The 15,261-nt window shown below is 39.2% G+C and overlaps 1 protein-coding gene across 2 annotated transcripts in view; it reads left to right on the top strand.

Moving 5' to 3' along the window:
* SLC4A8 (solute carrier family 4 member 8) overlaps positions 1-15,261 on the top strand; it is an 84,234-nt gene that overhangs the window by 11,605 nt on the left and 57,368 nt on the right. For both annotated transcript variants that reach the window (XM_058308206.2, XM_058308209.2), the window contains exon 2: positions 4,188-4,269. In XM_058308206.2, the coding sequence (XP_058164189.1) occupies positions 4,188-4,269 (82 nt within the window). The remainder of the gene's footprint in view (positions 1-4,187; positions 4,270-15,261) is intronic.

Raw genomic sequence — 15,261 nt, 5'->3', positions numbered from 1 at the left:
TATTTCTTTTTAAAAATTTTTTATTGCAGTAACAGATATAGAGCAAAATTTTCTCATTTTAATCACATTCAAGTGTACAATTCAGAAGTATTACTTATAGTCACAATATTATGTTACCATCATCAACGTCTGTTACTCTTCCTTTTTCTTCCCTCAGTCAGAAACTACTCACCCATTAAAAGTTAACAAATCCTTCTTCCTGCCCTGGCTCACCTACCCTGGTAACCTATAAACCATCATCTGTCCCTATGAAGTTTAGTTCTTCTGGGTATTTTATGTAAGTGAGATCATATAGTATTTGTCTTTTTGTGTCTGACTTAATTCACTCAACTTGATGTCTTCAAGCATTTTTTTTTTTTGTAGCATGCATCAAAACTCTATTCCTTTTTATGACTGAATAATATTCCATTTTATGTGTATACCTCATTTTGTTTATCCATTCATCTGTTGGCGGACACTTGGGTTGCTTTCACCTTTTGCCTCTTGTGAATAATGCTGTTATATATATTAATGTACAAATGTCTATTCAATTTCCTGCTTTCATTTTTTTGGGGGTAGATACCAAGAAGTGAGAATGCCAGGTCATATGGTAATTATATTTACAATTTCTGAGGAACTGCCAAACTAATTTTTCCAGTGGCTGCAACATTCTACAGTGCCTCCAACAATGTATAGATGTTCTTATTTATCTGTATCCTTGCCAACACTTATTTTCTATTTTATTTATTTTTAAATTATAACTATCTTAGTGTGAAATGTTATCTCATTGTGGTAGAAATGAGGTGCTAATGGTGCTCATTGTTACTGGTTGATTATTTTTTCTAGGTCTTTTGAGTGGACAGACTTAGAAAATATGTTTATAAAATAAAAAACATTTAACAATAAAAATACATCGTATATTCATACTGAAATTTCCAATTCAAAATCAGAACTACATGGTTTTCACTTAACTTCTTCTGTCTTATCAACTGTATCTCCTTTCTCTCCAGAATAAGTTGATAATACATAACAGTTTCAGAATAGTAGTGTTAAGAAAAGAACTAAAATTAGCTTATGATCTTTTTAAGTTCCTTTTATCTATAGAGTATATTCTACTAAGGATGTTCAGTTAGTTTATTATGCTTTAAAGTCACTTGGAATAACTTCTTTTGAGATAAGTATGCCATCAATTTGACATTTGTTTAATTCTGATTTTGATTTCTGAGATTTGCTTTTTCAATGTTTAACTTTGTTTAAAAATTTTGTAAAATATTTATAAAATAAGGTATAATATATTCAAAGAAATCCAGCTTCTATCCTCATCCCTCCACACCCTTCACACTATTCCCTCCTTTTTCTATAGGTTACGCTTAAATTTTTTTATGGCTTATTCTTCCTTTTTTTGCTTTTAAAAATATAAGCAGATATTCATATCCACAACCCCCTTTCTGAGATAAAAGGCAGAAAATTATACAGTTTTCTTCTCCTTGCTTTTTTTTTTTTTTTTAAACTCATTTATTTAGACAGTGACTTTTCAGGCCAGTGCTTATTTTCTTTGATTTTTTTTCTTTTTTTAAAAATTAAAGTTAATAGATCACAAGGAATGTTACATTAAAAAACATAAAAAAACAACATGAGCTTCTCATATAACCCACTCCCCACCCTCCACCACATCATTGTATTTTTTTGAAGATATATACATCACACAAAAAAGTGTTACACTAAAAAATATAAGAGGTTCCTGTATACCCCCCTCTCCCCCACCCCACTCCTCTCACACCAACAACCTCCTCCATCATTGTGGCACACTCATCACACTCGGTGAACACATTTTGGGGCACTGCTGCACTACACAGATAATAGTTTGCACTCTCCCCCAGTACGTTCAGTGAGTTATGGCAGGATATATAAAGTCCAGCATCTGACCCTGCAATATCATTAAGGACAACTCAAAATCCCAAAATTGCCCCCACATCACATCTCTTCTACCCTCTCCCTGTCCTCAGCAACACTGTGGCCACTTTCTCCACCTTGATACTAAAATTTCTTCTATTACTCGTCACAATAGTTATATAGTAGAATATCAGTAAGTCCACCCTAGTCCATATTTTATTTCTCCATTCTGTGGACCCTGGGATGGTGATGTCCTCTCCACCTCTAGATCAAGAGGGGGCTTAGATTCCACATGGATGATGGATGCAATTCCTCTGCTTACAGTTGTAGGCACTCTTGGTTGAACCAATGAACCAGAGAGTAGGAGTTGCCACTCTGCTGAGGCTCAGGGCCCAGCTGGCACATCGGCAGTCCAGAGATTCAAGTTTCCTGAGTATGGACATCTCTAGTGCCAACGACAGGTTCAGTAAAAGTGGCAGAAGAGGCATCTCCTTGCTTTTTAAACTTAATGTTATATCTTAATATTTTATCTTGGAGATCATTCCATGGTAGTAGTAGTAATATTGTGATTTTTAAAATATCTGTAAAATTGAATTGATATATAAAATACTTTACTTAAAGTATTACTTAGACATTTGACTATTTCATTAACTTCCCTAAAAATTTGTTTATACAACTTCCCCCAAATCTTTTTTTGAGTCTTCTCATTGGGAAAATGGATTGCCTTGTATTCAGGGTTGCCTTCTTTGGGGGCATAGATGTTAACCACAGAATAGTAAATTTAGGATAGTAAGCTGGAAATTTGGGCAGGGATGGTTAGGATTTGGTGTGGCGGAGAGTTGGGGAATGGGCATGTTGGGTGACCAGACAGTGTGAGCAGAGGTACAAAGACAGGAATGTGCATGGTGCCCTTGGGATTAGTGAGCCTGGCTGGAGCTGCAGGTTTGGGAAGTGAAACAGACTAACAGGGAAATCATCTAAGCTAGTTTTTTGTTTTTGTTTTTAAATAATTCAATTGTATGAGTCTTGAGAAGGTAGGTGCCATTTTATTTATTCATTAAACAAAGATTTATTAAGTACCTAATATGTGAAAAGTCTGTACAGGGTGTTAGGGATAGAATAGTGAGGAAGACAGATATGGTCCTTCTCTCAAAGAGCATAAAGAGACACTTCATTACTAAGGACAAGTGCATTATGCTTTGAGGGAATGTAAATGTGGGGACCTAGCTTTGTTTGGGAGGTAGTCAGGGAAGGCTTCCAAGGAAGTGCATGTAGGCTGAGATCTATGGGACAATGAGTAAGTATTAACTGGTGGGGTGCGGGAGGTGTTAGAGAGAGGGTGGTTGTTCCAGGCAGAGGGAGCAGCACTTTGGGAAGAAGGTGGGTGTGCTTCCAGAACTGAAAAACACCCACCATGATTTAAAGAGCTGGAGAGTATGGGGCAGAGTGGATGTATGAGAGTGAATCAAGAGAAATTGTAAAGGAGGGCTTGTTAAGAAGAGGGAACTATCCCCCTGAAGGCATAAGTAAGCCCTCAATAAATGTTGTATGGGTAAATAATAAGTTAAAAATTTCCGTTGTTGGCTAAGAAATGACAGGGTAAAGGGTAGGAATAAGTAAATGATCACAGAGAGCCAGTTTTGGAAGGAAGGTTAGTTTAGTTTTAGATGCAAGAAATTTGAGGTGAGGCATCCTAGTGGTTTCAGGCTGCAATTAAAATGGTAGGACTCAAGTGAGAGGAAAAAAGGGTAGAGAGCTCTTCCTTGGGAATTATGGCTAGAAGAAGAGATGAGCCTAGAATGAGACAGAGAAGTGATCAGAGGAGCAGGATGGAGAATTTCAAGGACAGCATGGTCAGCAGCATGGTAAGCAGAGAGGTCAAGGAGACTAATTTACACCAAATGAGATAATGTACTTGACAGCACTTGCAAAATGCCAACACATATAGATGTATAGCTGGAGTGCGGTAGGGTTTAGGGATTGGTGGTGGGGTGGGAGATTGGAAGAGGCACAGAATCTGCAATCATAAGACCTGGATTCAGTCTTAGCTCTGCCTCTTACCACAATTAGGACATTGGACAATAATCACTTAATATTCTTTGAGTCTCAGACTGCTCATCTGTAAAATGAGGGAGAGAATGGCAGCCATATTACCCTGTCAAAGTTATCGTGAGGTCCCAATTAGATAATATATATAAACCATTGGGTTTTCCCTCCAAGTGTCTATTAAAGGGCCTGATATATGCAAGGTGCTCAAATACTGATTTGAATGAATGAGTTCATGTTACTATGACTACTTATTTGTGTTTAAACAGAGACCAGATGAAGAAGCTGTGGTGGATCAGGGTGGGACCAGTACAATTCTCAACATTCATTATGAAAAAGAAGAGTTGGAAGGTAAGAACAATTGTTCTGTGTGATCTGGGAAATTGGCCAGTGGCCATCAGAAGACCTGGTTTGAGTCATAACATTTTCTCTTTAGCCACAAAGCCTTAGGCAAAAAATTACTTAATTTCTCTTAGCCCAAATGTTCTTATCTGTTAAGTAAAAGGAAGATAATACCCATCTTAACTACCTGACAGGATCTAATAGATAGCACAGGCTTTGAGCATTGTACAGTCCAGTATAAACATAGACTGACCTATTCCTTGAGTATGTGAAGCTGTGAAATGCTCAGTTCAGTTTATTGATTCTTTTCTTTTTAAAAAATATTTATTTTATTTATTTCTCTCCCCTTCCCCCTCCTGTTGTCTGCTCTCTGTGTTCATTTGCTGTGTGTTCTTCTGTGTCCATTTGCATTCTTGTCATGTGGCATCGGGAAACTATGTCCCTTTTTTTGTTGCATCATCTTGCTGCATCAGCTCTCTGTGTGTGTGGTGCCACTCCTGGGCAGGTTGCGCTTTTTTCATGCAGGGTGGCTCTCCTTGTGGGGTGCACTCCTTGCTCATGGGGCACCCCTATGTGGGGGACACCCCTGCGTGACATGGCACTCCTTGCATGTGTCAGCACTGCGCATGGGCCAGCTCACCACACGGGTCAGGAGGCCCTGGGTACCGAACCCTGAACCTCCTATATGGTAGGTGGAACGCTCTATCAGTTGAGCCACAACCGCTTCTCCAGTTTATTGATTCTTGACAACTACCTGGAAATATAAATATACATATGAAAATACATATAGAAGAAAATAAAATGCAAATAGTTTTAGAAATACAATCTGGCTACAAACTCCTGTTTAACCCCATGCTTTTAATAACTTGTTTTTACCCCATTCCCAATATTTGCTCTTTCCATTCCATCTTTACCCATTTCTGCCTGGTGTTTTCATCTTAATAAGAAAAGAGAAAATAGGCACACATCTTTAGCTTATTCTTTAAGATTTCACAACACAGAGTCAGACAAAAACCCAAAGGCAGTGGAGAGGAAGGAAGAGGTGTTTTTGTTGACCTTCTCTGTCTAGGTCCCTCTCTCTGCTTCCCCTCTGCCGGCTTTCCACATGACCATTGCTTAATGTCCTTCTGCTTTTCTTTTTCTCATGGACACTTTAGCAGTTGGGCTCATACCTGGACATGGTTTCCTGATTAGTAGTGATAGTTTTATTAGAGGAAGGTTTTGCTTTAACGGAAATCCATTGTGAAATCGCTGCAGCATCCCCTGCAATGTTGAAAGCTATGATACAGCAACTTTCCGATGACTGAGACAGCATGTGAAATGTTCTCTCTGTACTGCTTGTTCCCGTGACATTTTTCTCATCAAAGTTGTACAAACCCTAGAGGAAACTTGTCCTTTGGATGGGAGAGCAAAAGCTATAGAGGCTGACTCAGCCTCTGAAGCTGAAACCATGAGAATCTGTGTGGGTGGCTCTGTGGAGGTCACTGGAGTTCAGGTATATCAAGGTCAAGTTTTACAAGCTATTTTGGTTAGATGGAAGAAGAGTCAATGTAGGTTTCAGAAATTGGGAGAAAATCAGGGAAGGAAAGGGTGGGAAGCTATCATTTATTGAACACCTCTTGTGTGTTAGGCATTTGACTAGGCGCTTTATATAACTTGTCTTTTTTCATCTTTACAGATACCCAGGAAGGTAGGTAACATCAACCCAATTTACATGAGGGGAAACTACTCAGGGTCCTCCAGCCTATGTGAGGCTGGAGTAAAAATCCTTCTCCTTCCACTCTAACATGTTTCCTGCAAGGGAAAAACAGTACCCCATGTTAACCACTCAACATAACATCTTGTTCCATCATATATACATTTTTATGTATTACCCCTACTTGTTCCCCGGCCTTGATAATCCCATTGCTTTCCTACCCTCTCATTGCAGCTTGAGGCACTATTGTTCCTGATTCAGTTGTCCTCCAGTGAGTGCCCAATGGAGCTTTATGAGCACTCTTGTCTACATAGAAGTAGAATACTAAGCTGGAGTTGGCTGTCTTGGATCCTGAGGTCTGGGTTCCATCCACAGAGATCAGCTGAGTACTGCAGCAGGAGCAACTTCTCAGGATGACATCATCTGTTCCTTATGTGCTCTCTAATTTGCTATAAAAGAAAGCCACCTATGGTGATGGTGTTACTTGGGGAGAATGTGTTGAGAAATGATCTTTCATACATAGATGTTTTTGAAAACAAGAATCTTAATTGTATGAGTCCTTTTTATAAAGTGCTACAGGCAAATGGAGGACAAATGGCATCCATTCCACAGACCTCATGTAGTTCTTGAGCAGCTCTGAGATGAAAGGAAGGAGTTTGGATTTGCTGTAGGGTTGGTTGTACTGTGTGGTCCCACCCTGATTCACTGCAAAGGGCAGCCCTAGGACATAGTGAGGCTGCACTGTGGGTGGGTGACATCTCTTGATGATGTAGAATAAAATCAGAAGACGGAACTAAATTGTGCTCTGAATCGATACACATGTCATGATACAAGGTTCCACGGTTGGAGAAAAATCTCCTGGTCTTCCTTTGCCTTTCTTCCATGCCCTCTAGTCTACATGACATAAGGCATTCCTTTACTCCATATTCAGAACTACTTCTGATAATATCTGCATGTTATTAGAAACTTTTGTAAATGTGGATATTTCTGCATCCATCAGTGCTATCAGAAAGTGCATTAAACCATGATGTTGCTTTTCTTATATATGGAAAGAGAAAACTCACACCAGAGAGCTTTCCAAAGACATCCCCAAAAGGGCAATAATAGTGCATGATGTTCTTCCACAGACTCTCTCAATCCCAGAGGAATGGGGTACAGTTGCTTTAGTTAGAGGAATGGCTTTTTCCATTTTTCCTGGCAGATCATTATTCCTGCTTAAACTACTAGATTTATGACTCCCGGAGTAAGCTTAATGCCTTCTAATTAGTTTTACTAGAAGTAAGAGCTACTTGGTCATATTTAAAAGTTAAAAAGAAAAAAAGCCTTGCATCAGCTCTACCGTTAGATTCCCCTCTGTGGTTATTGACTTTGAGTCAACAGGTAAGCCCAGGGGAGCAGAACACCCTTTTATCTGTGCTAACAAGCTTGCACATACTGCACTGCATTTTGGTAGGCCCAGTCTGCATCTGTAGGGTGGGTTACATTTGTGGTTTCTATTCTACTTGACAAAATCAGCCTGGCCCACTAATGATTGCTGTTTGTATGAATATACATTCATATTTTTAAAAATTTACACTAAAACCACTTTCCCATAAGATTTTATAAACGAATATTCAAGTATCTGCACATAGCTATTCTGCCCCAAATGAGTGGGTATGACAATGACTGGAAAAAAGAATGGGGTATTAGATGGGAGGGAATGGGTTTGGGTGAGTTGGTAGATAGGTGAGGGGGACAAAGACTGTATGGGTAGGAGAACAGTTGAATGGCCAGCAAATTGACCACAGAATTAGTTTAGGGAAATTACTGGACTACCAGAATCCAGTTAGACTGGCTGGACTTTATTGGTACTACATCCGTTTCCCAGTGTCCATTTGTTTGTCACCTTTTCTGCTCGTTTCACTCAGTCCCAGCCTAGAAACTGATGCCTAATTCTCTGACAGCTACTTGGCCCTTCTTTGCTGTAGCTCCTGCTGGGCTTGTTTTCATTTCTGCTTGTCTTGCTGGTGTTTTCTTTTAAAGGCAGATGCTATGGTTGGTTGATGTTTGTGAGAACGGTTTGTGAGAACTGAATGGACTAAAAACACAATTTGGTTCTCCCTTCTCTAAGATTTAAGTGCTTCTTTACCTCCTACATAACCCAGCAAAAGCACTTGCTCCATTATGGCTCAGAGTTGCCTTGTAGGAATTTAATATCAGGCAAAACAATACTCTAGTTACTCAACAAACATTTGCTGAGCTCCTTATGTAGGTCCTTTCTGCAGCAATAAATAAAGATAATAAGAACAATTGAACTATTTTATCTCCAAAGGACTACCTAGCCTGATCCTTTCCTAGGACTTGAACATTAGAGCCTGGGCTTGCCATCATCTGGAAAAGAACTGAGAAGTCATTTGGTTCAACCTCCTTACTTTATTTTAATAGTGATAATGAGTTAGTTAACCAAGAAGATATGATATAATGATACAGGTTCTAGTACCCAATCATTGCACCCTCAATTTCTCTTTAGCATGTAGCTAAAATGAAATAATACTAGCAATATATCAGCCCAGGTCAGTGAAAGAATTTGGAATGTGCTGAAGGAGAAGTGGAGGTCATGGCCTCGCCATTAACCCCTGGGTAATTTTTTGGGAAGAGGAAGTGCATGGTCAGGATGGCTCTGTTGAGGTACTGAGAGGCCTTGTCTCCCCTCACAAGTCTGTTCTTCCACCTACATCCAGCTCTACCTAGACACACCTAGCTCACCATTTTAGGAGCTGGTTGAAGTAGTTTTCTAGCATCTAATTATGCTTTTCATGATCCATAGGCTCTCTATGATCAACTCCTCCTTATCTTTCCAACCTCCTCCCCTCTTCTACCAGGCTCTGGCCCCACTGGCCTTCCTTTTGCCTTGGATCCAGCCAGCACATTCCCACCTTGTGCACGTGATTTTCCCTATCCCTAGAATGCCCTTCCCTCATGTCTTCTCGTGGCCCTACCTTCTTGTCATCTTCACTACCTACCTACCTTCTGATCATCTTAGCTAAAGTCTCTCTTCTCCGTCTTATCCCCTGCCCCAGACACTTCAGAACTTTATCTTATTTTATCCACAGTAGTTATCAATATTTGAAATAACATTTTTTCCATCATGTCTGTCCCCCTCAACTAAAATATATGTCCTGAGGACCAGGACTTTGTGCTGTTCACTACTCTGTCCCCCATCCATGGGTCAGGACCTGGCACAATTAGGTGAATCCAGTCTGCTGCTAATGTCACTTTGGTTGATCTCAGTGGTGTATGTGCTAAAGGGCCCTACTTAACGTATTATAGTGGAACATTATTAGTTAACAGATGGTAGGTTACTAAGATGTTATTCAATTCAACTCTTCAGATTACATAGATAATGTCAGAGATTTGGTATCCCACACCTGAGCTGGCTCTATATTTCTGTTTCTGTGAAGTTGCAAGATTATTACATTATGTTCAAGGATCGTCTTTCAAAAATGTCCTGCGATGTGGCCAAGTCAATGTTGTGTCGTCCTGAGACAGAATAAGGGCAAGAGGTGTAGTTCAATCAGATACTAAATATTTTACCCACCTACCTCTCAGCTTTCTTGACTCATGCTTGGCTATGTTCTCTTCTAATCTTTATCATTTCTTTTTTTGTTTTGGTCTCTCACTTTGGGATTCAGAGGAAGGAGAAGGCAAAGAAAAGGAGGGAGAACTAGAGAAAGGGATGTTAGAGTGGTACCCGGAAGCACTTTAAACCCATCTGGGAGTAGAGAGCACTATCAAGGACTCCCAAAAGAAGTTGAGCACAATCTCCAGTACTGGGGAAAGAAGATGAAGAGTTGGTAATGTGTCCCTTAAAGTCCTCTCCTCCAGGAAGTACTCTTGGATTAAGCTTTCCATTCTTGGCTTAGTTTGGATCTTCTCAGTGTTCCCCTGTCCTGGTGAGAATTTCATCTACCCTAAATGCTTTCACTTTGGTTACACATTCTTTTTGTGTCCTCTTTCAAATCAGAGGCTCTCTTGGTAAGATTGCATACTCCTGAGAAGGTCCTAAGGGATATACTCCTGGGGAAGCACTAAGGAGATATTCCATTAGTTGAACATTTGTGGAGCAATAACCATATGCAAGACACTGTGCTTTGTTGTGTGAGGGATTCAGAGAGAAAGAAGGTCTGACCCAGGAACTTGAGGAACTTGGGCATGATTGGAAGAATGGGAGAAAAGACAAACATCTGGTTAATTCCAATGCAAGTGCATAATCCTCTGGGGATTTGGAGAAGGAGTTGGCACATTTGATAGGACAGCAGAAATAATACTGAGAAATAATTCTGAATCTGAAAGAGTAAGTCAAGTCAGTGTTCAGAAAGAATTAGCACATTTGTGGAATAGGAGTGTGATTTGGTTAGAGGAAAAAGTGTACGATGATGGTGGCTCCAGTAGCCAAGGCCATGAGGAGGAGATGGAGTTAAAACTGAGTTGTTCTGTTGTTGGGATAGATGCAAACAGTATACAAGTCTAGATTTTTTTTCATAATACTTATTCCATATAAGCATGTAAGATTTTGACATTTATCTCTTTTGAGTGGTTCATTCACTTCTTTTAGAGGTCTTTCCTTTCATTTTCCCACCAAATGAATACTTTGCCCCAGAGCAAGAAAAGACTAGAAACAAGGCTGAGACTAGAGCATGAAGAGTCCCGAATGCATTGAAGGTGAGCCATGGTCAGAGTGGTGCTTCTGGTGTATTAGTTGTAGGGCTAACCACAAAGTAATTGGTATGGGGGGCAGAAAGGACCCTCCCCTTTGTCAAATTAAGAGAAAAGAAAGGCTTGGCATCCCTAATCTATAGAACAAGGGTGCAAGGGGCAGAGTTGGAAATCAAAGGTAATGCTGAGGTTTCAAGTCTGGAAAGTTGATGGGATGGCAATGCCATTAACAGAAACAGGGAAGAAATGAGAATGAGCCTGTTTCGAGATAGAGGTTGGTGAGGGTGTTTTGAGTCCTAGTAGATAAAGATTTGGTGGCCATTTGTAGAAGTGAACTTTAAATCAGTGGATATCACTAAAAGAGAAGAAAAGAGGGCCAAGGACAGAAACCCAGGGAGCCTACTTTGGGTGAATTGCAGCTGACACAGGAGCTACCAAAAAGGAGAAAATGGTAAGGGGTTTGGGGTACTACGTAGCACATAGAGGGCTCTCAGGAAAGTCTTTTGGACTGAACTGAAAGAAATGAAAGATGATAGAGATTTAGAGCTTACATGGTCTCTGGTATCCTTAACAAGGGCAGTTTCAGTAGAGTGAGATCAGAAGCCACATACAGAGGTTGTAGAACAAGAAGGTGGATAAGGAAAGGGAGCAGGTTGATAGACAATTCTTGAAAGTGTTTGATGGAGAGGACAAGGGCAGAAGCTTGGGAGAGTAGCTCAACATAGGGAAGATTTTCTTTTTAAGACAAGGTAGAGAGCGGGAGGGAGCCTGAGAGTGGAAGCCACAGGCAGGCAGGCAGTGCCTGTCCTCAGGGCCAGTGAGGGGACTTTACTATGAGCCAGGTCGCTAGGAGGAGTGACCCCCACCCTACAGTCCTTCCACAGTCCCAGGAGTGTGAGGGTGAGCTGGACTCAGGGCTCACCAAAGTCCTGCCAGCTGACCAAAAAGCATCTGCTCAGCTCTCCATGGAAGACCCACATGGACCCTAAGGCTGGCTGAGAGGTGACTGCAATCCGGCTGGATCAGGCTGTTTTGGGAACCTGCAAAGCAGGAGGTGTCTGGACATCGATCTGCAGAGACTGCTACAAAATAAGTACTTCCTCAAGGTAACTTAGCCAACAACAAGGAAATAGAATAAGAAGAACAAAGTGACAAAGGGAAGACTTAACACACACACAAAAACAGTAATTAATTAAACTCTGAAACAAAGAAACTAAACAACTGAATAAACCCATCAAGATAAAGTGATGACCAGACAGCAACAAAAACCTACAAACCGTACTGATAATCAGGAAAACATGACCCAATCCAATGAACAAACTAAAAACCAAGAAGAGGAGTGGAACACCGAACAACTAATTAAAGCTCTCAAAACATGTATCATGGACCAATTAAATGAGTGAAGGAAGAGATTAAGGATATTAGGAAAACACTTGGAGAGCATACAGAAGAAATTATAATTATGCACAAAAAGATAACGGATATTATGGGGATGAACAGCACAATCTAAGAAAACAAAAATACACTCTCAGCAAATAACAGCAGATTTGAAGAGGCAGAGGAAAGAATAAGTGATGTGGAAGACAGTATATCTGAAATAAAACAGATAGTAGAATTGATCGATAAAAAACAATCCAGCAGGGTCTTAGGGACCTGAATGACAAAGCAAAATGAACAAACATGCATTATAGGCATCCCAGGAGGAGAAGAGAAGGGAAAGGGGACAGAAGGGGTGTTGGAGGAAATAATGGCTGAAAACTTCCCAAATCTACTGAGGGAGATGCATGTACATGTCCAGGAAGCACAACGCATGCCAACTGCCATAAGTCTCAACAGGTCTACCCTAAGACATATACTTGTCAAATTATCCAATGCACAAGACAAAGAGAAAATACTAAAAGCAGCAAGAGAAAAGATAACCATAACATATAAAGGAGGCTCATAAGATTAATTGCTGATTTCTCATCTGAAACCATGGAGGCAAGAAGGCAGTGGTATGACATAGTCAAGGTACTAAAAGAAAAGAATTTCCAACCAAGAATACTCTACCAGCAAAGCTAGCATTCAAAAGTGATGGAGAGTTCAAAATATTCACAGAGAAACAGAAACTAAGAGAGTATGCCAATAAGAAACCTGCCCTTCAAGAAATACTAAAGGGAGTTCTGCAGGAGGAAAGAAAAAAACTGAAGAGACAGAGTTGGAGGAGAGTATGAGAACAACTAAAATGTCAAAAAGAGATAAAAAAAAAAAATCTAACAACATACGACAAACACAAATCCAAAGAAAATATGGCTAATTTAAGTAATTCCTTGAAAGTAATAACACTGAACATCAATGGATTAAACTCACCTGTTAAGAGACACAGATTGGAAGACTGGATAAGGAAATATGACCCATCTATATGCTGTCTACAAGAAACACATCTTAGACCCAGGGAGTCAAGGACATTGAAAGTGAATGACTGGAAAACACTCTTACAGGCAAACAATAACCAAAAAAGGGCAGGAATAGCTATATTAATATTGGATAAAATAGACTTCAAATGCAAAACTGTTGTGAGAGACAAAGATGGACACTACATATTAGTGAAAGGGATAATCTTTCAAGAAGAAAGAACAATCATAAATATTTATGCCCCTAACAAGGGCGCCTCCAAATATATGAGGCAAACACTGCAAAAACTAAGGGAAGGAATAGATGCCTCCGCAATTATAGTGGGAGACTTTAACACACCATTGTCATCTTGAACACACCATCTCAAAAGAGGATAAACAAAGACATTGAACAATATGATAGTGGATCTGGATATCATAGACGTATACAGAACATTACACCCAAATATAGCAGGATATACATTCTTCTCAAGTGCATATGGATCATTCTCCAAGATAGACAACATGCTAGGCCACAAAAAAGGTCTCAATGAATTCAGAAAGATTGAAATCATACAAAACAATTTCTTGGACCACAGTGGAATGAAGCTAGAAATCTGCAAGGACCAGAGACCCAGATTTGGCACCAAGATACGGAAGTTAAACAACATACTCTTAGAAAACAGTGGGTCAAGGAAGAAATCTCAACAGAAATCAATAACTACCTTGAAACTAATGAAAATGATGATATAACATATCAACTTATGGAATGCAGCAAAAGCTCTACTGTGAGGGAAATTCATAGCCATAAAATCCTACCTCAAAAAAGAAGAAAGAGCTAAAATTGAAGAACTAATGGCACAATTGGAGGAATTAGAAAAAAAACAACAAACACCAAAGAAAGAAGAAAGAAATAACAGATCAGAGCAGAATTAAATAAAATAGAAAATAAGAAAGCACTCAAGAAAATAAACAAAACAAAGAGCTGGTTCTTTGAGAAGATCAGTAAAATTAACAAACCCTTAGCTAGACTAACAAAGGAAAAATGAGAGAAGATGCATATACACAAAATAAGAAATGAGAAAGGGGATATCACCACTGACCCCACTGAAATAAAGATTATCATAAGAGAATACTTTGAAAAACTATATTCCGACAAGAAAGACAATTTAGAGGAAATGGACAAATTCCTAGAAACACATAAGCAGCCTACATTGATGAAAGAAGAAATTGATGATCTCAATAAACCAACCACAAGTAAAGAGAATCAGTCATTAAAAACTTCTCAACTAAGAAGAGCCCTGGGCCAGATGGTTTCACAGGTGAATTCTACCAACCATTCTGGAAAGAACTAACACCAATCTTGCTTAAACTTTTCCAAAAAATCAAAATAGAAGGAACATTGCCTAACTCATTTTATGATGCCAAAATTACCCTAATACCAAAACCAAACAAAGACACCATAAGAAAGGAAAATTACAGACCAATCTCTCTAATGAACCTAGATGTGAAAATCCTCAACAAAATACTTGCTAATCGTATTCAACAACACATTAAATGAATTATACGCCGTGACCAAGTGGGTTTCATTCCTGGTATGCAAGGATGGTTCAATATAAGAAAATCAATTAATATAATACACCACATAAACAGACTGAAGGAAAAAAACCCACATGATGATATCTATAGTTGCAGAAAAAGCATTTGACAAAATACAGCACCCTTTCTTGATAAAAACACTGCAAAAGATAGGAATAGAAGGAAACTTTCTGAACATGATAAAGGGTATATATGAAAAACCCATAGCTAATATCATTTACAATGGTGAAATCCTAAAATCATTCCCTCTAAGATCAGGAACAAGGCAAGGATGCCCACTATCACCCCTTGTATTTAGCATTGTGTTAGAAGTACTTGCTCAAGCACTGAGGCAAGAACCAGATATAAAAAGCATCCAAAATGGAAAGGAAGAAGTCAAAATTTTACTATTTGCAGATGACATGATCCTATATGTAGAAAGCCCTGAGAAATCTACAACAAAACTTCTAAAACTTATATAAATGAGTTCAGTAAAGTCGCAGGTTATAAGATCAATGCACAAAAATCAGTAGCATTTCTGTACACTGATGATGAGCAATCTGAGGAGGAAATCAAGAAACAAATGCCATTTACAATAGTCAATAAAAAAATCAAATACCTAGGAATAAATTTAACTAAAGATGTAAAAGACTTATACAC

The sequence above is a fragment of the Dasypus novemcinctus genome, chromosome 12, assembly GCF_030445035.2.
Source record: "Dasypus novemcinctus isolate mDasNov1 chromosome 12, mDasNov1.1.hap2, whole genome shotgun sequence".
NCBI lineage: Eukaryota > Metazoa > Chordata > Mammalia > Cingulata > Dasypodidae > Dasypus > Dasypus novemcinctus.
This window is presented reverse-complemented; position numbering and strand designations above follow the sequence as displayed.